We start from the raw sequence: 26,949 nt of genomic DNA, 5'->3' as shown, positions 1-26,949 counted from the left end.
CCAACATTTACTGTTATTTATATTTTTGATGATTGCAGTTCTGGAGTGAGACAAAAATCTCAGGTAGTTTTGAATTGCACTTACCCAACGGCTGGAGATGTTGAAAATTTATCAATAAAATTGTTGTTCTTTTGTCCTTCTTCTTTTGAGAAGAGTTTGTTTCTTTTATTTGCCCATATATTGAATGGTATTTTAGTCAGTTTTTTGCCACTGTGACTAAATAACCTGACAAAAACTATTAGAGAGAAAAAGTTTATTTGAGGACTCATGATTTCAGAGGTCTCAATCCATAAAAGGGAAGCTCCTTTCCTCAGAGTTTGAGGTGAGGCAGAGCATCATTGTGGATGAGTGCGGTGGAGGAAAGTAGCTCACACCATGATCAGGAAGCAGAGAGACTCCACTTGCCACAAAATATATACTACAAACACATGCACCCAGTGCCCACCTCCTCCAGCCGCATCCTACCTGCCTTCAGTTACCACTCTGTTAATCCCCATCAGGGTATTAATTCACTGATTGGGTTAAGGCTCTTATAACCCAATCATTTTACCTGTGAATGTCCTTGCATTATTTCACATGTGAGCTTTTTGATGACACCTAATATCTAGACCATAACAAATGGATTGTTTGGGATTTTATGTTGTTGAGATTTTTGTTTTTTATATTTTCTAGATATGAATTTACTGTCAGAAGAGTAGCTGGAAAAGAATTTCTCCAATTCTCAGTTCTTTCTTTACAATCGTGTTTCTTTTGCTGGGCAAAAGTTTTTTAATTTGAGTCCATCCCATTATTGATTCTTGGTATTATTTCCTGAGCTTTAGGAAGTTGCTGCCTTTGCCTATATGTTGGAGTGTTTTACTTATGTTTTCTTTCATCAGTTACAACGTGTCTGATCTTTTGCCAAGATCTTTGATTTATTTTTATTTGAATTTTGATCAGTATAAGAGATGGGGATGTAATTTAAATCTTTTACATACAGATATTCAGTTTTCCACTATTTGTTAAATTGGCTGTCATTTCTACAGCTTAAGTTTTGGACACCTTTGTAGAGAATCAGATAACTGTTGCTATTTGAGTTTATCTCTGAGTCTTCTACTCTTTTCCATTAGTCTACATGTCTATTTTTATCCCAATACCAAACTGTTTTCGTTATTATGACTCTGTAGTATGGTTTGAAGTCAGGAATCAGATGCCTCCAGCTTTACTCTTTTTGCTCAGAATTGCTTTGCATATTCTTCATATAAATTTTAGTATTGTTTTTTCTGGTTCTGAAAATAAAAGCATTGGTATTTTGATGGAAATTGCATTGAATCTGTAGATTGTTTTTGGTAGAATAGCCATTTAAGATTTTTAATTCTGCCTACCCATAAACATGAGAGGCCTTTCCATCTTCTGGTGTCTTTTGGTATTTCTTTCTTCAGCATTCTGTAATTTTTCCTTATAGAGCTCTTTTTTTTACTTTTTTAGTTAGATTTATTCCTAAGTATTGCATTTTATTTTATTTTTTAAGCTATTATGAATGAAATATTTTTTCCTGATTTCTTTCTTAGCAGTTTCATTATTGGTGTATAGAAAAAGCTGTTTGTTTTATATGTTAATTTTATATCTTGCTCTTTGCTGAATTTGTTATCAGTGGCATTTTTAGGATCCTCTAAGCATAAGATCATATCATCTACAAATCTGACAATTTGACTTCTTCATATTTGTATACTCTTTATTTCCTTCTTTTGCCTAATTGCTCTGTCTGAAGATTTAAGAACTATGTTGTAGAGTAATGGTGAAAGTAGACATTCTTGTGTTATTCTTGATTTTAGGAAAAATGCTTTTAGTTCTTTCTCATTCATTGTGATGTTGGCTTTGGGTTTGTCATACACATACTTTAAGATGCTAAAGTAAGTTCCTTTTGTCCCTAGTTTCTTCAGGATTTTTATCATGAGTGGATGTTGATCTTTGTTGAGGGTTTTTGCTGCATTCTCGAAATGATTGTTGATTTTATCATTGATTCCTTTTATATGATGCATTACATTTATTTATTCACATATGTTGAACCATCCTTGCATCCCTAGAATAAAACCAACCTAATAATGATGTACAATCTTCTTAAGATGTTATTGAATTTGATTTACTAAACTTTTATTAAGGATTTTTGCATCTATTTTCAACAAGGACATTGGTCTGTAGTTTTCTCTCCTTGAAGTATCCTTATCTGGTTTTGGTATCAGGGTTATGCTGACTTCATAGAATGAGTTTAGAAGTATTTCCTCCCTTTCTTTTTCCTGGAATAATTTGAGGAGCATTGACATTAATTCTTTAAAAATCTGGTAGAATTCAGCTGTGAAACCATCTGGTCCTAGGCTTGTCTTTGTTGAAAAGCTTTTTATTACTGCTTCAATCTCAGCATATTATTTGTCTGTTTAGGTTTTCTATATACTCCTGGTTCAATTTTGGTAGGACATATGTGTTTAGCAATATATAAATTTCTTCTAGATTTTTCAATTTATTGGAGTATAAGTTTTCAAAGTATTCCCTAATGATTTTCTGTGTTTCAGTGATGTCTGTTGTAATATCCCTAATTATATTGATTTAAGTCTTCTCTCTCTTTCATTTGAATAGTTTGGCTGAGGATTTATCAATCTTGTTAATCTTCTCAAAGAATCACTTTTTCACTTATCTTTTTTATTGTTCTTTTGGTCTCTATTTCATTAATTTCAGCTCTAATCTTTATTAGTTTTTACATTCTAATGGTTTTTAATGATTTGTTCTTCTTTTTCTAAGACCTTGAGAATTTTCACTTAGTCATTTATTTGGGATCTCTCTGACTTTTTATGTAGATACTCATAGCTATAAGTACTATTCTTTGAAATTCCTTTACTATGCCCCAGAAATTTTGGTATGTTCTATTTCTATTCTCATTTGATCCTAAGAACTTTTAAATTTCTTCTCTGGTTTCTTCAATGTCCATCTCATCATTCAAAAATGTTAATACATCAATATTAACAATCTACATATGTATGGATAATTTCCATAGTTTTTCTTGCTGTTGATTTCTAATTTCATAGAATTACTTTTTGAAGACTCAGTTCTAGTGCCAGCACCTTTCAAGTCTGGAGCAATATTAACCAGGATGTAGCACATACTCTAAATGAACAACAAATATATGGTCTTGTTTCTCTTTAACCAGGATCCAAGAACACAAGAATTAAGGAATAGAAATGGACCAAAGCTTTTCATTAATCCCCGATGATTCACTAACAAAGTTTTTGCTTCCCATGCCTGTAACTCTAGACTCAAATGGTTTGAATTTCTTAGTTCCAAAGGGATAAATGCTTCCACCAACAAACAAAAAAGTGATTCCATTCAACTGAAGTTGAGACTACCATGTAGCCATTTTAGGATACTGATGCCCATAAGACAATAGGCAAAGAAAGGGGTTCTACTCAGTATTTCCCAGCTGGGGGTGATTTTGTCCCCTGATGACATTTGCAATTTGTACAGACATTTTTGGTCACATTTTGGGGAAGGGAGCATACTACATATTATGAATCTTGTAAATTAAAAGTCAAGATTACTGCTAAGTATTCTATGATACATAAGACAGCCCCTATCCACATGAAAATTTATCTAGATCAAAATGTCAATAGTGCAAGAATTAAGAAACTCTGGATTTTCCTAATAGTCCTGGTGATTATTTCTCACTGTCTAGGGGAAAATGGATTGCTACTACCCAATAGGGATACTAAGGAACCATAGGGCACCTCTTAGAACTCCCATGTTCTATAATTGAAGTCAATGGGAAACAATAACCACTCAGATAAGGTATTGGTTGATGACCAGGAATAAATGTTTGAGTTGTCCCCATTTGACTGGAAATTCCAAATAGTTGTGGAAGTTAATTATAAATACCAGGTAGATCAGATGTCTAGTTGTGGAAATTAGGATTTTAGTGGTTATACTCCTTCTTTATTTTTATATGAATATGTTTGTATACATATATATGTACATGCTTCTTTCCTCATCCCATTCACTTACCATTTACCCTGAGATAATAAGATATTGTTGATCTATATCTCAGTATTGAAGTTATAAAATATCAAAGGGAGAGATTGGAAACCTAAGAGAAGACTAAACATGACCAGAGACACAAAAGTGAATTAGTAACGTTTGGGGGAAAGGATTAATATATTTGAATGTACACAGCGTAGCTATAATCATGTTAGGTAGAGGTATTACTTTGTTAATGTCATTTTAAACATAAGTGTAGTGAGTTGTATATAAATACTGAGTTGACAGTGGGGATGCTGTGGTGGTTTCATAATGCATCAATATAGTGAGGCTCAACTATGTCTATTAGCTTTTAATTACTACAATGAAATACCTGAAATATTCCTTTATAAAGAAAAGATGTTAATTTTGGCTCACAGTTCTGGAAGTGTAGGATCAAGAGACCAGATTTGGTGATAGCCTTCTTGCTGGCAGAGTCCCAAGGCAGCCCCCAGGACATCACATGGCAAGAGACAAGGAATGTGTGTTGCATGCATGTGTATATATGTCTCCCTCTGCTTATAAAGCAGGATTCACTAATGAGGGCTCCATGCTATCAATCTTATTTAATCCTAATCACTTCCAAAAGGCCCACCTCTAAACACTTAGTGAGATTAAGTCTCTACCCTCTTAAAATCTCACAATGGAGATTAAATTTAACACATGACATTTTATGTGACACTCAAGCTATATACAAACCATAGTCCCTCTTTTCTCCAGAATTCTCACCCCTGTATATTTCTGGTTAAGGTGGACCATATTTGAGGGACATATTTGCATGAGATTTAGAAGATGGAAATGAAGTAGCAGCCTTATTGGTTCTTAAACATCAAAAGGTAGAGGTAGATGTTTTCACAGTCCTATACATTACCATTTACTTGTTGGCCCACTGTGTTGGCATGGGGGCAGTATCCAGGCCTGCAGCTGCTTTGCCTTTCTCTGGGTCCTCTTTTACTGTATCCAATTCCTGGATATGCCAAGTATGTGTTTAGTCCTATGACAGATGCACCACTTTCTCAATGTTGGAAGCAGTAAGAACTGACACAATTCATCATTGTGGCTCCACCTCCTCTTCATGGATTCCAGCTTGTTCTGGCCCTCCCTGCTTTATATTCATCTTCCCTTCCTAGACTCCTGCCCTGAAGACTTCATACCATCAGGCATGGCAACAACAGGCTCAGAGGATGTTTAACCAGCTTCCACAATTGAGCATAATGTCAAATCTACAGAAAATATTATACATATACATATATAAATGTATATACATATATACACACTTATATAGGTTCTTCCTATGATCCTAGAATGGCCTCAGTATTGTGTACTCCTGATTGTACATTTTTGTAAACATTGAAAAAATAAGGTTTTTTAAACACCACAAATTTTTATTAGTTTTTAAAATTATGTGTGATTTGTTTTCTTTGTTAATAATCACCCTCAAGCCTAGTTTCTATTTGTAATTTCACATTTCTTTTCTTAAAGAGGGTCTTCTAATAGTATATGATTCCCCAAAATTTGCATCTGTCTTTATAGAGTTCTGCACTTGAAATCAGTTCAGAATTGATTACCATGAAAAAATCCAACAACCTTTTTCAGCTGGAGGATTAAATAGATGTAAACGACAAGTGAGTAGAGATCAGCAAGTCCCAAATTCTGACCACAAAGCATTTAAACATGAAATGGATTCGGACAATTCAGTCTCCCTTATAGTTTGCATCAAGGAAATAGCAATGTAAGAAGCAGAGTGTACAGAAAAATCTGGCTCAGGCTTAGAATATGCACATTCTCAACAAAAGGAGAGAAAGAACTGATGGTCTAGGAACTGAAGAAAGGAGCTGAAGGCTGACTAAGGTCAGATGTTTATCAAAATCTCCACAAATATATTTTCCTAGACCCTAGACAAAAAGCAAAAAAAAAAAAATTAAACAGGGTGATATTCTTAAATCTATTCACTGAAACAGGAACAGGAATGTGCCTTGTTTGAAGAGAAGAATCTGCTACTATGGAACAGCTATTTAAGCCAAATGCCCCACATGAATATGACAATAAACCTTTATGATTATAAATGAGTTTTTCTCAGAATGTTGTCACTGCTAGATAAAGCTGAACATTTTGGAAAACACTTTATCACTGCAATATCACTGTAACAGTTGATGTGACAGTTCATAATGGATGGAAATTTAGCTCCTTAACCAAAAATTTTGTAAATAACAAAGTATTTGGTAAATAAAAAAATATTTTCTTTGTCTTTCTAAGCTTTTATTTATTTATTTTGTAGTTTTAGATGGACAGTATGCCTTTATTTTATTCATTTTTATATGGTGCTAAGGATTGAACCCAATGCCTAACATGTGCTAGACAAGCACTCTGCCACTGAGCTACAGCCCCAGCCCTGTCTTTCTAAGCTTTTACATGATAACTTTTACATTGAAAAACTAATATGCACAATTCATAACCTAAACTTACAGACTTTTAAAGCATCTTAGAGGGATAGATAAATGAAGAGTTGTTTTTAAATCTGGCTATAGTGCAGCTGAGTGACTTTTAAAAAAGAATTCTTATAAGGAATAAAGGCTTTTTTCTATAAGAACAATACTCTATTGAGCATTTGGGTTATTAAAGATGAGATTCTTAGGTTCTAACTTCCATAGGGGAGTTCTGATATATAATGAAATTGCTCCAAATACTAAAGGAGGATATGGGGGGAAAGGTTCACTCATACATTGCTGGTGGGACTGCAAATTGGCACAACCAATCTGGAAAGCAGTATGGAGATTCCTTAGAAAACTTGGAATGGAACCACCATTTGACCCAACTATCCCACTCCTTGGTTTACACCCAAAGATTTAAAATCAACATACTATAGTAATGCAGCCACATCAATGTGGCAGCTCAATTCACAAAACTTAAACTGTGGAACCAACCTAGATGTTCTTCAATAGAGGAATGGATAAAGAAACTTGGATATGTACACATGGAATATTACTCAGCATTAAAACAGAATAAAATTATGACATTTGCAAGTAAATGAGTGGAGTTGGAGAATATCATGCTAAGCGAAGTAAACCAGTCCCAAAAAACCAAAGGCCAAATGTTTTCTCTGATAAGCAGATGCTGATCCATAATGAGGGAAGGGGGGCTTAGGAAGAACTTTGGGCAAAGGGGAGGGAGAAGATGGGAGGGAATACAGGGGCAAGAATGATGGTGAAATGAGATGGACATCATTACCCTACGTACATGTATGACTGCACATATGGTGTGACACTACATCCTGCACAACTAGAGAAATGAAAAGTTGTGCTGCAATTATGTGCAATGAATCAAAAATGCATTCTGCTGTCATATATACCTAATTAGAATAAATTAATTATTTAAAACAATTTTTAAAAAGAATTGGAAGCATCTCATTGTGGGTGAAAAACCAAACAAAACCAAAAAAAACAAAGTTCCTGAGAATAAAAGGATATATATAGGATTGAGAGGAAGTAAAAGGGAGGTCCCTAAGATGGTGAAATTTGGGGGTCAAAAGAGAAACATGGCATGTGACAGGAAATAAGCATTGAACATTCATGAACAGAAAATTTGGAATTATGTCTTTCCTTATGCTATACTATTCTATTATTCACCAACATTCTGTAAAAGTCTGTGATGCTCATGCCAACAGCAGGCAGCAGCTCCAAGAACTGAGAATAATGGGAGAAGGTGAAGGCACCAGAATGGTGACTATAACCAGTAAAGGCATAAAATCAAAATTAGAAAACAACAAGAATGCAGGTCACTGCCACTCGTGACATAATCCACCTGCCTATTCATTTTCAGCGGTGTTGTGAGCAGACTTATTTCTTTTCTAAAGGAACTCAAATTATTTTGTTAGGGGAGTAAAACACAGGTTAATTCCAAAAGGCCAAAGGATTCAGGAACAGTGAATTTGGCCAGTTTGAGAGTTACATGTGTTACAAAATAGCAACTGCTATACCAATTAAATCTGACCACTTGCATTTGCCTTATTTTTTCTTAATAAAAATATCAGAAGATCCAAACCACATTTTAAATTCTGTTTATTTGGAGTTAGAGGTTTTGCTCTAGTACCATTTGGTCCTTATAAAGTGTTGATGACCTCAAGAGCTAAAAAGCATCATGCAGCAAACATTGCAAGTTCTGTCATACAGACCGACATCTCAAATATAGTTGGTTGTCTCTAAGAATCACATGAGAAAGCTGGATCAATTGATTTTATTAATTATTTTTCCAACCTGTGCATAGTGAGGACTTGGAAGGCAAAATGGGAATAAAGACAGAAGGGACAGCTGTTTGATATTCTTCCCAGGAGGCAGTGTCCCCTCTGTGTGTCTCCTCTTAGTAAAGGCAAGTATTTCTTTCCTCCCCACTGCCACCGGAAGAATTGAATCCTGTGATACTAAGGTTTCTTTGAGGACCTAGTTCCACCATTTTCTATCCTCTCTGATATCTATGTTTTTAATCTTTCCCTTTACCTTAGTTCCTTCCTGCTAGTCCAGGGGATTCCCAACCAACCACAGAGGCAATTAACTTGGAGGGGCTCCATCCATGTAGCTTGTGAAAAATGATTTTTTTTTATGCTGCACATCTAAGCTGGAGAATATTCAAGAGCTGCCTATAATCCCACTGCCACATTCTAACACACTCTTTTGAGTGAGAAAGCCCCAGTTTGCTAGCTGGTAATTATCTATAGCCTGAACCCTATCTCAGCTACCCATGGACCTTTATTCAACAGGTATCTAAAAGGAAGAGTGGGCTATAGAACCCTGAAGATTGGGCTAATAATGTGCAGGTATTTCCACGGTAGAGTATTATACATAGGAACATCATTCTTTATAATATTGTAGCAGGAAAGACAAAAACCAAGTAAACAAACCCTCAGAAGCATAGCCTTACCCTACAATATGCTCAGCTTTCTTCTATCTTATTAAAATCTTATTAAAATGGTTGCCTTCAATCCCATCTGAAAAACTGTACAACTGCTAGATATAAAACCAACAAAACAACAAATAAAATTTAATTTGTCCAAACCTCTGCAAAGGCCCAAGTCTCAATAAGAAACAGATGGTACCCTCAAATTATGATAATTTAAGGAGGGCTTAATTTTAAAAGTACCATTTACAGAGGCCCTAGTAGGGTATAAGATAGCCACAAAGAACAGTGTAATGAACTCGGGCTAGTAGCAATGAAGTTGTCACCAGCCCTGCACCCAAGAGAAAAGGATGTTACTAAAAGCAGGAGGCTGTCTTGAGAGATACATGTAATCAAGGTGTTCTAACTGGGAGAAAGCCAGGGGAATAATAAATAACAAACACCCTGAACTATTTCCACCCCAGTCCTCCAATGGAGTATGATGTTCATCAATGACTTCCTATTGACCAAACCTAAGAAATAAACAATTTGTAGTTCTTTTCTAGCTTGATTTCTCTCGACCATTTAACATGGTTGACTATTCCCTTCATCTTAGAAATCTTTTATTTTTCCTTTGGTTTCTGGGACACTATTCTTTCTTGGTTTGCCTTCTTCCTCTTTGATTGCTTCTACTCTAACTCCTTTGCAGGTTTGTCCATAAATGCAGTGTTCCCCAGGGGTCTATTATCAACCCATCTTTTTCTTCTGAGGTGATCTCATTTCTTTCTCGATCACCACTAGTCACCTTGTTTTCAATTTTTCCCATATGGCCATTACTACATGTCTTAATTTGGGTTTCCTGAGCCGATCCTAAGACAGGGATTTAAATGTAAGAAGTTTGTTTTGGAGGTGATGTCAGGAAATGCCACTATAGGAGTAGGAAAGTGAAACAGGGAAGAGGGGAACCAATAAAGTGAACATTCTCAAGCAAGATTTCACAAGGGATAAAAGAGCTTATTCCTGTTGGGGAACTCCAGGAAATAGTCTAGAGTTATCTCATTCAAGGGACAAAATGAACTGGAGCATTTATACAAAATTCCTCAGTTGTTGGTTGAGGATCACTCTTAGGGTACATTGATATATTAGTGATTCCAGTCTGTCATCAACACAGACAGAGCAGCCCATGAGGACACATTGTGGCAATGAAAATGATAGGGGCCAAAAGAACATGGGTGGGACACAGACAGCATCTGCTTTGTTCTAAATCTCTATTTCTGGTACAGATACTCTGTTTTACCCTAGATCTATACATCCAACTGCCTAGATAAACTGCCTATTGGAACCTTCCCCTATCACCCTTATCTTTTTAATCCCTGATCACAAAACTGACATCACCATCCTTGCAGTGCTCAAATAAGACACCTACCTCTCCCACACGTCCCACCTGGGCAAAGGAAAGGGTTTCCCTCTGGAGGGATGGGCTGACTAAGAAACAAAAGCTAAGAAAATAGTACTACAAAATAACCACAGAGCTGGTTTTCAGAGCTGGGGCAGTGACCGGCCAACCTGACCAGACTGGTGCAGCCTCTAACAAAGAAGCCAGAGCCTGGATTATTTATATCAGAACAGATCAAAAGGATTGGATAGAAATTTCTCCTCAAAAACAGGATAGAGGTGGGGACAGGTAGGCTACTCAATTCTTAACAGGTCATGCCCATCTTCCCGTGTTGTGCAGAACCTTTTGGCAGAGCTGAGTGGGAGTTCACAATGTACTGGGCCATCTCAAAACCAGCAGGGTTGCTGGTAGGAGTTCCCAAATACCAGATCTTCTCTTCAATAGCTTCAATGCTGATCTGGACCATGCACACTTCACAGTGGCTTCCCGCACCTACCAGTCATTTCTGACTTATTAATTGACTGCCAATCTCTTAAAATTCTTCTAATTCCTACCTCCCATGACACTGTCCTACTTCAGGTCTTATTCTTATTTTGCCCTAAACCATTGTAATAATCTCCTAATTGGTATTTCCGTCTCTATTCTATTCACACTATATACCATGTAATCATCTTGTGTTAAGTCTTCCAAAATCCTCACAAGGGCCTCTCCATTACCTAAATTCAATATTTTAAATCTTTATTTGAACATAATATCTGATCCCCCTCTTAATCTCCAAGTTCTCCTTCTTCACTCCTCTAAATCCCATGTGCCTTCCTACAGACATGTGTTCACAATTCTGCACACATTAGAGTCTTATTTTTGCAAATGTGTTTTCTTCTGCTATGTTTGTCCTTCTCCACCTTACCTACCTAGCTACTCCTACTCATGTCAAATATCACTTTCTTTGCCATGTTTTCCCATACCTTTCAGAAAGAGAAATAGCGCTGAGGCTATGCTTCTGATGCACTAATAATTACATAGCAATGGTGACATATTTGGTGGGTTAATAGAAAAGGTATCTGTAATAATAGCATAACTTCTTAACCTGAAAGTAAAGAACATATCAGAAGCAATGCTAAAAGACAGATATCTGATGAGGAATAAACATATAGTTATTTATAATCATGCTCAACATTAGACATAAAAACAAAAGCCTTTCTTAAGAGGTTCTTCATTCAAGGAGACTGAGTAATCAAAAACTTAGTTCTGAGAATCTACCACAATGGCTTAAGTAAGACTTTTTATACCAGATTTAGATGATGATGATGCTGATGATGATACAGATAAGAGTGTTTCAGTAAACTATCTATCCAAATATATCATAGATCAATTTACCATTAACAAATACAATCTAATCTGATTAACACTCTTACCCTTTATCTCTTTTAGGTTACTTTGATGCTTTTTGATTTCTGCCACTCTAGGATCTCAGCACCCCTATTGAGACCAAGAATTCCATTTCAAGAATGGCATCTCCTACCTTCATCCATAACCTTCAGAGAACAGCCACTAGAACACTTTTAAAAAAAATCTGGTGCTATAATCCCAAAGCATCTCTTTGTACTAGAACAAAGGGCATTCCTCTGGGACTTCACGAAGAAAGCTGTTATAGGAGAGAAAGCAGTTTACACATGATAAATCCATTCCTACATCCCAATTCTCTAAGTTATTAAATTTCTTTTCTTCCTTCATGTAATTCCAAGGCATTTCTGATCTCTACACTTTGCTTAGGGTATGATACTACTGAGTCTAGATTTTAATCAATAAACTGTTAGAAGCACTCCCAACTGCTCAAGCCAGCTCATTTAATCCTTAATCTCTGTTAAGAGAATCCATATCAAACAATTCAGTTCATTCTAAAATTATAAACTTCTCTCCTTGAGTTTGTACCACCTGAATTCATTCCAACATATATTCTCCCAAATCTTTTGTTACATAAGTTGGTAAAACTATTTTTGCAATTCTCTTCTCCATGATTTGACTCTGCACTTGGCTCCCTTGGATATGCTAGAATGTGACTCCAATTACCTAAATGAAAAAAGGAAAATTGGCACCCCTTGTCTAAATAAGTATCTCTGGTGAGGCTATCACAGGATCTTTGAGCAAGGCAGGAACGGCTTCATCTCACAGGAGTTGTTTCTGCTAATAAGAAAAACTGAGTATGGAGTTTGAGAATTCAATATTGTTAAAGTTGTCTAAACCTTTCCAAAGTTACCATTCCTGTTCTCAACGTTTCTTTATTGTCATCAATATTCTCATTTTCAAAAAAGAGATCTTGTATGGGTGTGAATTCCACATACAAAAGCATTTTGCAGGATCAGACCCAAGTTCAATTTTTAACATGTCAGCCCTTTGACAAAAGGTAAGGAATCCCTTTAGATCAGTCATGGACACTTGCCAGATCTTTGACCATGCCTGAAATGTGAACTTAAAATTTTGAATTATCGTTTCTTTCCATAAACCATCCATTACAGAAAGAGCTAGCCTAGGCTGCAGGGTATCACCCATAATTAGGGTGACTATATATCCCAGTTTTCCTGATTCCACCCACATCTACTATCTTGGAATTTTTAATGATGTTCCCTTTCACTTTCAAAAGTATCCTAGTTTGAACAATAAATTGTATTTACTTTTTTGGGACTATAGCTGATCAAACAGCCATTTAAATCAGCAGTTGACACTTAAAGCAACAGCAATGGGAATCTCAATTTCATTACTTAATGCCTTGGGCTGTCAGTTTACCATTCTCTTATGCTAACAGAGTTTCCACTGGTTTTAGCCAAATAGAATAATAATCAATCCTAGAGTCTCATTTTCTTGGGATTCTGTTCCCTGTAATCATCTTAGTACTAACAACTTAAATAAATCAGGATTCTTAGTTACAGACTGCAGAATCTACTCCAGATATCTAAACTGAAAGGAACTATGATCTTACAAAATTTTAAGGCAGTTTGAACCAAACCTACATTCACAGCCAATAATAATGCAGCTAAAATAAATGCTAAACATGAGACTGTTCTATTAGCAACTTCACTGTCATCATTACCCATGCTTGCTGCCTAAGGTGGGACTAGATCTATCACACAGAAGATTCCATTTCTCTGTCGATAACCCCCACCTGAGATTGTTCTCATCTGCATTCTAAGTTCTATGCAGGGCTATCTTCTTCTAGCTAAGGTATAGAATCCTAGATAGGAAAATACAACGTAATTTTACATTTATGAGCCCTTTGATACAGAAGGCATATTAGAGAGGCTTTGGTGAATTAGAGAGTGAGTCAATTTTCGGAGTCAGCCCAGAACTCAAAAGGATTAGGAGATTCATATGGAAGAAACCAGTGGTAAGAATATCAGTGGTGGCCCCAGAATTTCTACTAAGGAAGAGTTTAGAGGACACTATCTACTTGGAAGGGGAATTAGAGGACCTATCTTGAATCTGTATTTGTACAGCAAGCACATTGTCTTATTTAGCTGTGCTGCTTGTTTCAAGGGTACTCAGGAGAGTTTGTAGAGGTCTAAATCAGACAAATGAGATAAACTTTTGCACCATGACCAGATGGAAAGATAAGATATACCAAAACTATGACCCCTATGACACAAACTGGGCTATCTGCTTTTGAATAGCAAAGTTAGTGGCAAAAAGGTCCTAAGATATGTTATTCTACTACATTGACCACAGTTTCTCCTAAATAGTCCTATGAAAGAGAGAAAAAGGCTATTTATAAAAAAAAAATTGGGACATAATTTCTGAAAATAAATTAAGATACAAAATATCTTAAATTCTGAACTTCCAGATTAATTGGGTTTATTATTTCTATTCTTACCACATCTAAATTGGCACAAGCAAGGAGGACCCAGGGAACAAGTGTGTTCCTTTGTCTATGTTGCATTATGCTCATCATCCACACACACATACCCATTTTCCAAACCTGAAACATCCCTTCACTTTCACGGTAGGTTTGGGGCAACCACTGTATTTATCTCTGTGGGATCTGTGGGATACTTTTTCATTGTCCAAAGTTTATCTAAGTAATCAGTGGATGTTTCAAAACCAAAAATTGTGTATTTTCTTTTTTGTATTTTTTTTAATCAAGCCATTCACAAGTGAAACAACACAGAAGAGAAACCACATCTTTAAGAGCCATTGTGGACATGGTGAGAAAGAGAGAGGAGAGAGGCCCATGCTTGTTAAACATAAATCTTGCAGATCTGTTGGCTCCTCAGTTCATAGCATTCAACTCCCTGGCTCCTGAGCAGTTCCTTCTCCTCTGCCAGGTCTCGAGTTTTCAACGGTGGGAAATGAGTAGGAGAGGTGATAAATTCATAGTGCCGGTCCAGATAGCGCAAGTAAATGAGCATATGCAGGGCATAGGCCAGCACCAGCAGCAGGATCAGGGACATGGCCAGGCCAATCAAAACAGCTGGAGAGAAGGAAGAGGTGCAGTCCCGGGCCTTGGCAAACTGCTGCCCTTCAGTGGTAAAGCCTTGGATCTGTCAGGAGATAAAAAAGAACCGAAGTGGCCTTTGCCTTATCTTCCAGGGTCAACTTTCCACTTGGGCTCATGGTTCTGGAACTCTAATTAGGCAGATTTAACACACTATCACCATATTTGTTGCATAATGTAATCACATTATCTGACAAATATGATTGTGCTTACGAAGACAATGAAATTTGATTTTTACTTTAGGACTGATCCAGAAACTCTGGGATATATGGCTATCATATTTAAAGGGCTTGTGAAATTTAAACCTCTGAAATAAAACCTCTTTTAATCTGATTTTTAAGAATATTCTAGGGACTGGGTTTGCAGCTCAGTGGTAGAGCACTTGGCTAGCATGTATGAGGCACTGGGTTTGATTCTCAGCACCGCATACAAATAAATGAATAAAATAAAGGTCCGTTGACATCTACAAATCATTTAAACACAGAATATTCTAGTTCATGAAATCAATTTCCATGCATGTATGAGTTTGTCAGGATAAACCCAACAACTACTATGTATAAGAACTAATAAAAAAAAAACGAAAAAAAATGGGGAAAATAGGGGGAAAAAAGAATATTCCATTTCATGGAAAACCACAACTGCTATGGTGTCTCTGAAATTCAAAACATGTTAAACTGTATGGGCGTAATTTTTCCAAAGATTTCAAGTCTGCCTTTGATTCGACTGACAGGAAGTAGACAAGAAGAGTCTTTCAAGAGAAGACATCATGACTCTTGATGAGGTAAAATAAAAATACACTTGTGGGGCTTATGGTATACCCAGTGCTGCCTTAACTTGTTTAATACTCACAAGAGTCTATGAGCAAGTTACTATTTTACTAGTACTTTATGATGAGGAAACAGGAAAATCAAGTAACTTGCTCCGAGTTCCACAATGGTAAGTGTTGTAAAGGTATACTTCAACTCCAGGCAGTCTGGTTTTAGACTCAGATTCAGTTACGACTCAGTTGCTCCTGGTGTGCTCTGTCTCTTCTTCCTGTTGTCACTACCTCTCCCTCTTTTGTCAATTGTACAGTAGTCCTCTCTTATTATCCACAAGGCATATGTTCAAGATCCCCAGTGGATGCCTAAAACCACAGATCATACTAAACCCTATATAGTTGGCCCTGCATTTCCATAGATTCTGCATTTGTGGATTCAACTAGTGCAGATAAAAAATATTTCTTTAAATTGGATGTTCATTTTTTTTCTTTTTACTTTTCCCTAAATAATACAGTATAATGACTATTTGCATAGGATTTATATTGCATTAGGTATTGTAAGTAATCTACAGGTGTTTTAAAGTGTGTAGGAGGAGATTATACACAAATACCATGCCATTTTTATATAAGGGACTTGAGAATCTGTGAATTTTGGTATCAGGCCAGGACTATGGAATTAATCCCCATAGATAATAAGCAGATATATATATATATATATATATATCTATGATAAAGTTTAACAAATAAATTAGGAATAGTAAGATATTAGCAATAATAGCTAATAAAAGAACAACAATAATAATATACTGTAATAAAAGTTGTTTAAAACTTATAAATTACATATTTCTGGAATTTTCCATTTAATATTTTCAGACTGTAGCTAATTATAGGTAATTAAACCACAGAAAATGAAACCCTGGACAACTTACAGACTGTACCATACAGACTTGTTGCCATTTTTTGGAAGAACTGAATACTAGTTCCTCCTTGCATCCTGTCCAGAGAATAGGGGGGAAAAAAAAGCATTTTCATATGAGTAAATAAAGTAGTTTAATTACTTGGAACTAGGAAAGGTTCAAATTGATTACAGCCCTGCTATTTAAATACTGCTGTCAAAATGAAAGAAACAAAACTAAGGACCAACTTCTTTAAAAAAAGAGCAATAACTGGAAAGCAGCCTGTTTGGCTGCATTATAGAGTCTAACCCTACACAACATCACCTCATTCAGTCACTTGTTTTTTAAAAGGTACATCAAAAAATTGAATGATCTATGAGTGTTTCACAAAGAATTCATTTTTTATGGGCATTTTAAATGGGCATTTTAGTATTTTCTCATGCCAAAATTATTATAGCCATTCATCATGCCAGAGTCTTTAGGGACCTTGTTCACCAATTGTCTGTATTCTAGACTGAACCCCAAATTGATTCTGAAGAAGGTTCCTGGCCTGGCTTCAGGCATCCCCTGCCCACACCTCTGATGCATAGTGGCCTTATTCTCAGAACAGTGCCTGAAGAGTGGAGTTCCTCAATGACAAAAGATGACCTCAATTGACTCTGCAACTCCAGCCAAAGGAAATGCTCTCAGGCTGACTGCCACTTAATTCTTAATGGGATTTGGTCGAGGACAGCAAGTATGGGAATGTCTGAAGTATGTGGTTCATCCATTTCCTGGACTAGACATTAAAAATGTTGTATGGAACCCAAAGGTGAGCTTTGTTTGACCCTGAGTTCTGAATCTCCTGAAAATTTCCAGTAAGTCCAAATATCTAGTGTCTGTTGAAAAGTCAGAAGATCCAGCAACCCTGGTCCTGTATTTACTTTAAAGCACACATCAGCTAAAGTTGAATTTTAAAATGTTCCTTGTGAATCTGGCTACACAGACACACCCAGTTCACCTCACTCATTTACCCACTGAGTCTTTGATGTCTGCTGCACCATTCTATACAGTCACCCTCATATTCAGGGGGCCCATGTGGGGATCGAAATATTCTGGAACTGTGGATCAAAAATATTCTGGTGGGGGCCTGGGGTTGTAGCTCAGTGGCTCAAGTAAAGCACTTGCGTAGTACATGTGAGGCACTAGGTTTGATTCTCAGCACCACAAAAAAAAAATTAATAAAATAAAGTTAAAAAAATACTCTGGGAAAAACAGTTGTACTGAACATGTACAGACTTTTTTCTTGTCATTACAGTCCACACAATACAGTTATTTATGTAGCATTTTATTGCATTGGGTATTATAAATATTTTAGAGATAACTGAGAGCATATGTAAGGTGGTATATAAGTTATATGCGAATACTAGAAAATTTTAAATAAGGGACTTGAGCATGCATGGAATTTTGTACCTATGGCGGGGGGTGGCAGCTCCAGAATCAATCCCCTGTGGATACTGAGGGACAACCACACTTTATTCTTAGAATAGACTAGACCAGAATGTCTGCACTTATGGAAAGCAGCCTTTTATTAACATAACTCAGATACCACCACCACAGCATCTTTTCCCTGGCTTGAGCTTGCATTTAAGCTACAGGTGTTTTTACAAGGTGCTGTGTAAGGATATTGTTGAGGACATCCACATTGCACAACATTGGGGAAGATGTACTTCTCACAGGCAAATTTTCAGTAGTCACAGGGACTCAGTAGTTATGTAAAAGAATACTTATTTCTTATACTGGCTGCTCCAAAGTTTTTAAGTTAAATTACTATGCCACATCCAGCCAGTGCAGATAGATGGTCCTGAGGTTTTATGAACCAACTTCCCCAGAGGCTTCTAACTAACCTTCCTTTTTATTCCCCACACCATTTTTTTTCTATTTTGCCTTTTAACTATAAAACATAAATAACATAAAATTCCTGGGGCTGGATATAGTTCAGCAGCATACCGTTTGCCTTGCATTCACAAAGCCCTGAGTTCAATCCCCTGGTCCCCTCCACACACAAAAAAAAAAACATCCTATTTTTTGGTGTTCAGTTAGTGGCACTGAGTGCATTCATATTGCTGAGTACCACCACTGTCTCCAGAGCTCTTTTCATCTTACAACACTAATTAAACACTATTCTCTGTTCTCCTTCTGTCAGCCCCCAGCAACCATTATTCTACTTCCTGTCTCTCAATTTGACCACCCAAGCCAGGCATGATGGCACATGCCTGTAATCCCAGTGACTCAGGAAGCTGAGGCAGGAGGATCATGAGTTCAAAGCCAGTCTCAGCAAAAGCAAGGTACTAAGCAACCGAGTAAGACTCTGTCTCTAAATAAACATGCAAAATAGGGCTGGGGATATGGCTCAGTGGTCAAGTGCCCCTGAGTTCAATCCCTGGTACAAAAAAAAAATTGACCACCCAAGGTACCTCATATGACTGGAATTATATAATATTTGTCCTCTTGTATCTGATTTATTTCATTTAGCATAATAACTTCAAGGTTCACCCATCTATAGCATGTATCCAAATTTCCTTCCTTTTTAAGGGTGAATTTTCATTGTATATTGTACATGCTAGATTTTGTTTACCCACTTATCCATTGGTAGACACCTTTTGGCTTTTTTGACTAATGCTGCTATGAATATAGGTGCACAGTTATCTATTCAATTCCCCACTTTCCATTCTTTGTGATATATACCCAGAAGTAGAATTACTGGATCACTTGGTAACTCTATGCTTAATTTTTTGAGAAACTGCCATATTGTTTTCCATAGCATTAACACCATTTTACATTCTCATTATCAATGCACAAGGATTCCCATTTCTCCACCTCTTTGCCAATACTCCTTACGTGTGTGTGTGTGTGTATGTATGTGTGTGTGGTTGTTGTTGTTAAAGAAAAATCATCTAAGGTATGGAATGGAGTAGGATAGAATATTTCCTCTCCCTGTGGCCTATCCTAATTTGTGTGATGTGGTTTGCCTATATGTACATTTTTTGTAATATTTCTGTAAGTCACCTTAAGCTATTTCTGAAACAAGGCAGATGTATAAGTCAATTCCTCTGTTCTTATTAATTCATATTATATACAATTTCTTTCTTGTTTTGTTTTGTACTGGGAATTGAACTCCGGGGCACTTAGCCACTGAGCCACATTCCCAGCCCTTTTTAAAAATATATTTTATTTAGAGACAGGACCTTGCTAAGTTGCTAAAGCTGGTTTTGAACTTGCAATCCTCCTGCCTCAGTCTTCTGAGCTGCTGGGATTACAGGCATGAGCCACTGTGCCTGGATTTCTTCCTTGTTTTTATTATTACCTCCTCAGATTCCTGCACATTTTAAAGAGCAAGACAGAAATATTTATAACATATATAAACATTTCAAACATATATGTGTCATGTCTGTATGTATGTGCATATACACACACACACACCCCACCCCACCCCACACACATATATATATGAAACATCCTTGGACCAGTCTAGAATTTGAATTCTGCCTCTACTATTTACTAACTATATCACTGAAAAAAGTATCAGATCTTTAGTCACTTCATTTGAAAAACAGGGATAATAACCACTATCCTACAGCATTGAGATATATTTTGACAATAACGTATGTAGAATAACTACAACAGTGCAACACAAGAGAAAACTCACAAGTAGCATTGTTAATCTATGTCTGACATGGTCCTGGGTGTTTCACACACATTAAGCCATGTATTCTTTCCATTCATAAAGATAGGCCAGAAATTGAGAGAGGTTAAATACCTTATCCAGGTGGCTGAGTAGTATGTTAAATCAAGTCTATCTAACTCCAGAATGCAAGCTCCTTCCCTTCCCCAGCTGCCTCTCATCACACTACACCCTCCACCCAGCCTGGAAGGGTGATGGGGGCCATATACATACATATAAATATCCACATATCCATATGGAAAAGATTGGAAAGTGCCCTTAAAGGGGACATGCAAAGCCCTGCCTGCTATTTCAGCAAGTTGGAAGAACAAGCTAAGCTCTTTTTGCAGGTAAACAAGAGAGAGGAACTTGGCAGAATGTCTGTCAGCCTTAGATGATTCTGATGGTGAAAAGAGACTTCTCACACTCTCCTGCCTTTCCCCAAACACTTCCAAGATCTTTGGGATATTTTTGACTCCCTGTTGGGGATTCCATTCCTACACTAACTGCCAACATTGTCACTCACACTACAATGTACTTCTTATCAGCCCTGATAGAATCACTGCTACACTCCCTGAAGGAAATAAAATAATTATCCAACAAAGCCTCTCCCCAGAAGGGCCTCTCAGTCCTGGAAGTGTCAGTCACTGGGCTTCACACCACAGCTCCACAGGGGTTTAGATTGCTGGCATTCCTCACTGATAATTATTAGTGACTAGATAAACCTGAAATAAAAGCAAGTCCTGGGTAGAGACTTGGAGGCCACAGGGAGAGGAAATATTCTATCCTACTCCATTCCATACCTTAGAAGATTTTTCTTTAATTATCTTAATTATTTTAAAGGTATGAACTTCTCTCTTCTTCTTAAATATCTTTTGTTTCAGGTGTTTTCAATATTGCATTTCTTCGACACCAAAAACACAGGTATCCTGAGCATGTTTTAGTTTATTACCTGAAAATCAATGAAGGTGACTTCCCACAAGCTTGACATGTCATCTGTGTCACTGGGCAACAAGAGAGCATCATGCTGCTGCAGGCTGCTGACACGTTGGCAGTGGTAGGAATAACTTGATGGAGCATAGATGCCAGTTACATTAAAAGTTGCTTGAACTGAATTGTTGAAAATAATCTCAACTCTGTGCAAAGTAAACCAACTCTGGCTGGACAATTTGTTGTAAGTGGTAAGGAAGAATCTGAAAATGATTATACATCAGTATTACCCATTGTACTTCCACATTTACCAAAGCAGGACACAGTATATGAACGGTACAACAGTGCCCTCTTTTGTTAGGTGGCGGAGCTGACCTGGGGAGTGGCTTCACCTTAGTTTCAAACAAGTTTCCTCTAAGTAGGTGAGAAAGAAAACAACTGACAGACGAGCCAAAAGTGAACAATACAAATCTCTACAAAAGAATACAAAGCTTTTCTTTCTCAGAATCAGTGCTCGAGTATGTGTACATTATGGCAAGAAATTTGAGAAAAAAAGTGTAAGTGAACATCAACATGGAATTAAATTGTGACTTAAAAGAACAGTAATAGCTCTCTTACTGCATGTTAATCATGCTTCTGTGTTATTTATGTGTATTTTATTTAATCTTTACTATAACACTATGAGATAGTACCATTATCCTCATTTGACAAATGTGGAGTCTATGACCGAGAGGGGTAAAATAAACTTGTGCAAGATCAGAGAGCATGTCTTGGAGTTGGGCTTCAAATCCTATCTCAGACCAGCCCTTTACTTTTAATCTTTCTGAAATGGAATATTCTCCAGCTATGAAAAATTTATATTGTTCATATGTCATGATCATTTGTTTTTATTTTTTTAAAAAATGGGTGACTGCATAGAAAAAAAAGAAGTCTGGAAGGATAGGGATCAAAACATTAGTAGTGATTAAAAATGGTATTGGATTATTAGTTATAATTTTCTTTCATTACATAGCTGAATGTTTTCTGGCTCTTCTATTTTCCGTGGCTTTTCTTTCTTATTTAGTTTGTGGGCTTCTTCAGAAGCACAGCATGAAATAAGTTGTGAATATATTAAAAGTATCTGGGAAAATCAGTCATCAAAATATGTAAGGTGGAAGAAAGAGAAATTAAAGAGGAAAGAAAGGCTACCAAAATGAGTGCACTATTAAGGAAGTTTCCACTGTGGACAAGAAGGGCTTAATGCCCAGGGGGAAGCTGGAATCCAGGATAAAAACATGCCTCTAAATTATCTCAGCCAATGGAGAGAAAGATGGGTATTCATATACTTCTTAGACTTGGGATGGGAGAGAGTGGGCTGCTTTGGCCAGAGAGAGTGGTAGTTGAAAGTTGAGCAGGTGAAGTTTAATGCTCTAAAGTAGAAAGGCCCTATAGACAGGGTATTGACAGCATATGCTAATACCTTTATCGTAAGTAATAATAAAGCTATTTTCCACTTGGAAAAATTGCTATTACAGACCAAAAATATCCCCCCACTTCTATATCAGGTAGATATAGTGTTGGTCACTTTACGGGATTCTATTTCCTTACAAAGTTTCTCTGAAAGGTGATGGCATATATTTTCTAAATTATGATCACTGAAGCACCAGTGTCCCATGATATGTTGGTAAATGCTCTGTGGAAGAAAGCTTTCCAAAGTTATGATTAGGAAACAGTAGGTTAATCAAAGTTACAAGTACAACGGTCTTCCTTAAAAGCATGTCTTCTCGGAAGTCTGACTTTCCAAGAAGAAGGCATGGTATGTAGTAATTCTCAAGCAGGTTTAACTACAAAATCCTTTTTCTGTAGAATCACAAATATTTTCACAAAATGGAAGCATTTTACAGGACACAGCTTTGGAAAAAATACTCTAGCACATCCTACTGATTTTCAAGTAATGTTGAAGACACATCTGCTTCTCTCCACTAAAACATTCCTACTATAGGAAGGGAAGCTCTACACTTTTATAAGATGAAAATGTAACGCCTTCAATTTCTCCCCACCCTCCAGAAGCAGTTTCTAACTGGCTTGGATAAACTACTGTTGGTAGATGCATCCTTCTATACATAAATATAGAAATATGTAGGCCTTTGTTGGTTGTCTACTGGAGAATTCAGAGACTTGTTCATTGCAGATAAAGAAGTGTGCATCATTATAAGGAACTACACAGATTAACTTCAAATCAGAGCCTCAGCCTTGGAAAGAGACAGAGGGAGGGAGGGAGAGAGAGAAAGAAAGAATTAGTTTAATGAAAACGACATCATATTCCAGCATTTCAGGTTCATGAATTTTTAAGTTCCTCTCTGATGAGTGGAGCATAGGTGTTTCGATAGGAACTGAAGAAAACACTCTTACAGGATCCCATCACATATAGCCATTGACTTTTCAGTGTAGTTAGCTAGCTGTGGCATTTGAAGTATCACAGTGTTTGAAGTATCACATAAAAAGACTTTGAAATCCACATACAGAATGAATAAGTTTATAGAGCTAATCTGAGGTCCTGAAATTATAATATTCCAAAGTGGTAACCTACCTACCTCATATAAAAGCTTTGTAGATTTTCTGCATCACCAAACTTCAGAGACAACCTTAAAAAAGAGATGCAACACAGATCATCAAAACACGATGACCCTTATTTCACACTATACTCAAAAATTACCTCAGAATGGATCTAGACACAAATGTAATACTTAAAACTACAAAATGTATAAAAGAAATATATAAAAGCATTTATACAATCTTAGGAATAGATGGTTTTTTGAAAATATACACAAACGAGACATAAAAGAAAAAATAATTTAGACTTAATTAAAATGAAAAATTGGGGGGCTGCAGATGTAATTCCATGCCACAGTGTTTGCCTAGCATGTGTGAGGCCCTGTGTTCAATTCCTAGCACTATTTAAATAAACAAATAAATAAGAAAAACCTTTGATCTTCAAATGACATTATTAAGAAAACAAAATAGGCAAGACAGGAGAAAATAATCCCAACATATTCACACAAGGGACTTTATCCAGAATATAATAAATTCAACAACTCAATAAGAAGATAGCACCACTTAAAAACGGTCAGAAGAAATAAACAAAGATACACAATTAGTCAATGAGTATATGAAAAGATGCTCTTAGCATCATTCAACATTTGGAAAATATAAAACAAAAATCACAATAGAATACCAAAGTATAACAAACAGAATGACTAAAAGTTTTTTTTAAATGGATTCAAGTTTTTAAGACCTATATTTGTTCATATTTTCCTGAAAGTAAACATGAAATTTCCTGGAGAAGAGACAGATTATTACTTATTCATGGGAATAAAAATATTGGTTCCCCTTTTAACCCAATTTTTCCCTCTAGGCCACATGATGAGAACCAAATATCATTTTTTATATATTGATATTTATAGTAGAAGTAAAGAAGACCAAAATTATGAACCTGGGTGTTTACCTAAAAGAGAGAGAGACTTTCTGAGAGAGGAGGAGAAACATCTGTTCCCTTGGTGTCAATAAATGCTCTTTGGGCAAAGAAGGGGGAATATCCTAATACATGCCCTACAATCTAAGTGGAAGAATTCAAATTAGGGAGCAAATAGTTCAACATAAAGGAGACAAATGACTGCAGGCCTAATATCCACGGTACATAAATAAATGCCTCCAACAGGTAGATAAGACATGCTTCTTGGGGTTTCCAACTCCTGAAATGACTCTATGATTCTAGTTTCATAAGACTTTAACATGTAAACACATTACTCTGAAGAGGTAAATCTCTTACTAATTTCAAGTCTTATTTTTTAACCAAGGTTCCAGTTAAATTCTTTCAGTAATATAAAAATGCAGAGACATGAATATTTTTCTCTATATCTTACACTGACCATACAAAGTATTGATCAGGATGTAAAACAACTGGAACTCTCATACAACACTGGTGGAAAGGTAAAAAGGGCAATCACTTTAAAAAAACAGTTTGGCAATTTCTGAAAAAGTTAAACACTTATATCATTTAGCCTATCTATTCTCAAATGTAATGACACCTAAAAGAAATGAAAATACATGTTGCCACAAATACTTGTACATGTATATTCATAGAAACCTTATTTGGCAAGCTATGTAAAAACTGTGGGGTGGGGACAAATTCCCATCAGGTGAATGGATAAATAAGTTGCAATGCATCTATACAGTGGAATGCTACTCAGCAATGGAAAGGAACCATTGATACAAGCAACAACATAAGATTATCCAAATCATTATGCTAAGTGAAATCAAACTGGCTAAAAAGTAGATATATATGACTATATCTATATAAAATTCTAGAAAATGCAAGCAAATCTTTAATGATAGAGGGCAGAACAATGATTTGTAGGAAGGTGGGAGTGGCTAGAGAGATGGATGGATTACAAGGAGGAACAAGGAAACTTTGGGTCCTTATGAAAGCATTTGTTATCTTGATTGTGGTGGTAGTTTTATGGGTGCACACATAGGTGGAAACTGACCATATGGCACACTTTAAATATGTGTAGTTTATTGTCTGTCATTTATATCTCAAAAAGGTTGAAAATGTAAGAATGGTTAAAAAAATAATTATACTAGAAAATGTAAGAAATTTAAATATACAAAGGATATTGCTACTATGTCATTAAAATATCTACAAGTTATAATACCTCAAAGTACACTGTAAAACAAAAAATCAAAAGCAGGTTATCTATAAAATATGCAATTGCAAACTTGAAAACTATCACCCATATACAATCTCAGTAATTCAGTCTCTCTAATCAAAAAATATAAATATCAGTGATCAGACTGAAGTTCATCTTAATCCTATTTATGGGGAAAGGTAGAGTTATTAACAAAATAAACCATATATGTAAATTGATAATATTTTCCATTTTCTGACATCATAAACTCAGAAACCTTAGATATACTCCTTTACAAACTCTTTATAAGCTTATTTATTTGGTAAAGCAAATATTCAACCACCTCTTTCCCTGTATTTTATAGTTGACAACAAATTACTGAAAATACTTTGAAAAAAATGCATTTCTTTAATAGTATTTCATAAATCTAATTATTTATTCCAATAGAAATTTTCCTAGTTCTTCCATGGGACCAGAATGACTGGGTTCCCATTAACTGGCTCTATAATGATGCACTAAACCTCAGAGAAAAGCCATTGTCAACCCACCTAATCTCTGTCCCTGCCTCCTAATGAAGCAGCCTATTAGCCTCCAAGCTTCCTTCCCTCCAAGAGTTCTTCTCCAGCAGTCCTGGTTTCAGCAGAATCTGGTTAACAATGTTCTGCTTTGAGTAAAGAACATGAGGTCTGTTTTCACAAAGCAAATTCAGCATTCATTAAGTGCTAGGTACTGTGGCATCAAAACCAAAAGGGATTTACAACCTAAAGCAAGAGTTGGGAAAAGGATCTTTTTTTACTTTTTCAAGTGCCCTACTCTTACACATTTAAAACCGATTCTAAATTCATCAGACTATAACTGTCTAAATTCAAAATATACACAGATGCTGGGATTATGTTCTATTTACAGGGCTTTCACTATTTATAAAGACTTCCGTAGCAAATCTGTCTGCCAAATTTGCTTCTCCCTGAACATTTTGTTTCCAAGAGCTAGAACATGGTCATTTTTTTTTAATCCATGCTTTTGACCTTACATGGTTATGTCTTTGCCTGGGTTTATTCTCTCAGCAACTCCCATTCCTGTTCTTTCATATAAAATTTCCTCACCAGCACACAAAGGCCTCTCATTCATTTAAGCAATTCACAGAAATCAACCACATTGTCTCAGTGGCTGGTTTTTGATTGTCTCACTCACTGGGAAACTT

The 26,949-nt window shown here is 36.2% G+C and overlaps 1 protein-coding gene across 4 annotated transcripts in view; it reads right to left on the bottom strand.

Annotated features, from left to right (window-relative positions):
• Nucleotides 1-8,082: 8,082 nt before the first annotated feature.
• Nucleotides 8,083-26,949, bottom strand: part of LOC107152332 (V-type proton ATPase subunit S1-like protein) — a 40,487-nt gene continuing 21,620 nt past the window's right edge. For all 4 annotated transcript variants that reach the window (XM_048800234.1, XM_048800233.1, XM_048800236.1 and 1 more), the window contains 3 exons: nucleotides 23,655-23,705; nucleotides 21,104-21,344; nucleotides 8,083-14,838 (listed from right to left, as the gene is read on the bottom strand). In XM_048800234.1, coding sequence (XP_048656191.1) covers nucleotides 14,536-14,838; nucleotides 21,104-21,344; nucleotides 23,655-23,705 — 595 coding nt within the window. In that variant the 3' untranslated portion in view covers nucleotides 8,083-14,535. The remainder of the gene's footprint in view (nucleotides 14,839-21,103; nucleotides 21,345-23,654; nucleotides 23,706-26,949) is intronic.

Source organism: Marmota marmota, unplaced genomic scaffold (genome assembly GCF_001458135.2).
Source record: "Marmota marmota marmota unplaced genomic scaffold, marMar, whole genome shotgun sequence".
In the NCBI taxonomy this organism is placed as follows: Eukaryota; Metazoa; Chordata; class Mammalia; order Rodentia; family Sciuridae; genus Marmota; species Marmota marmota.
This window is presented reverse-complemented; position numbering and strand designations above follow the sequence as displayed.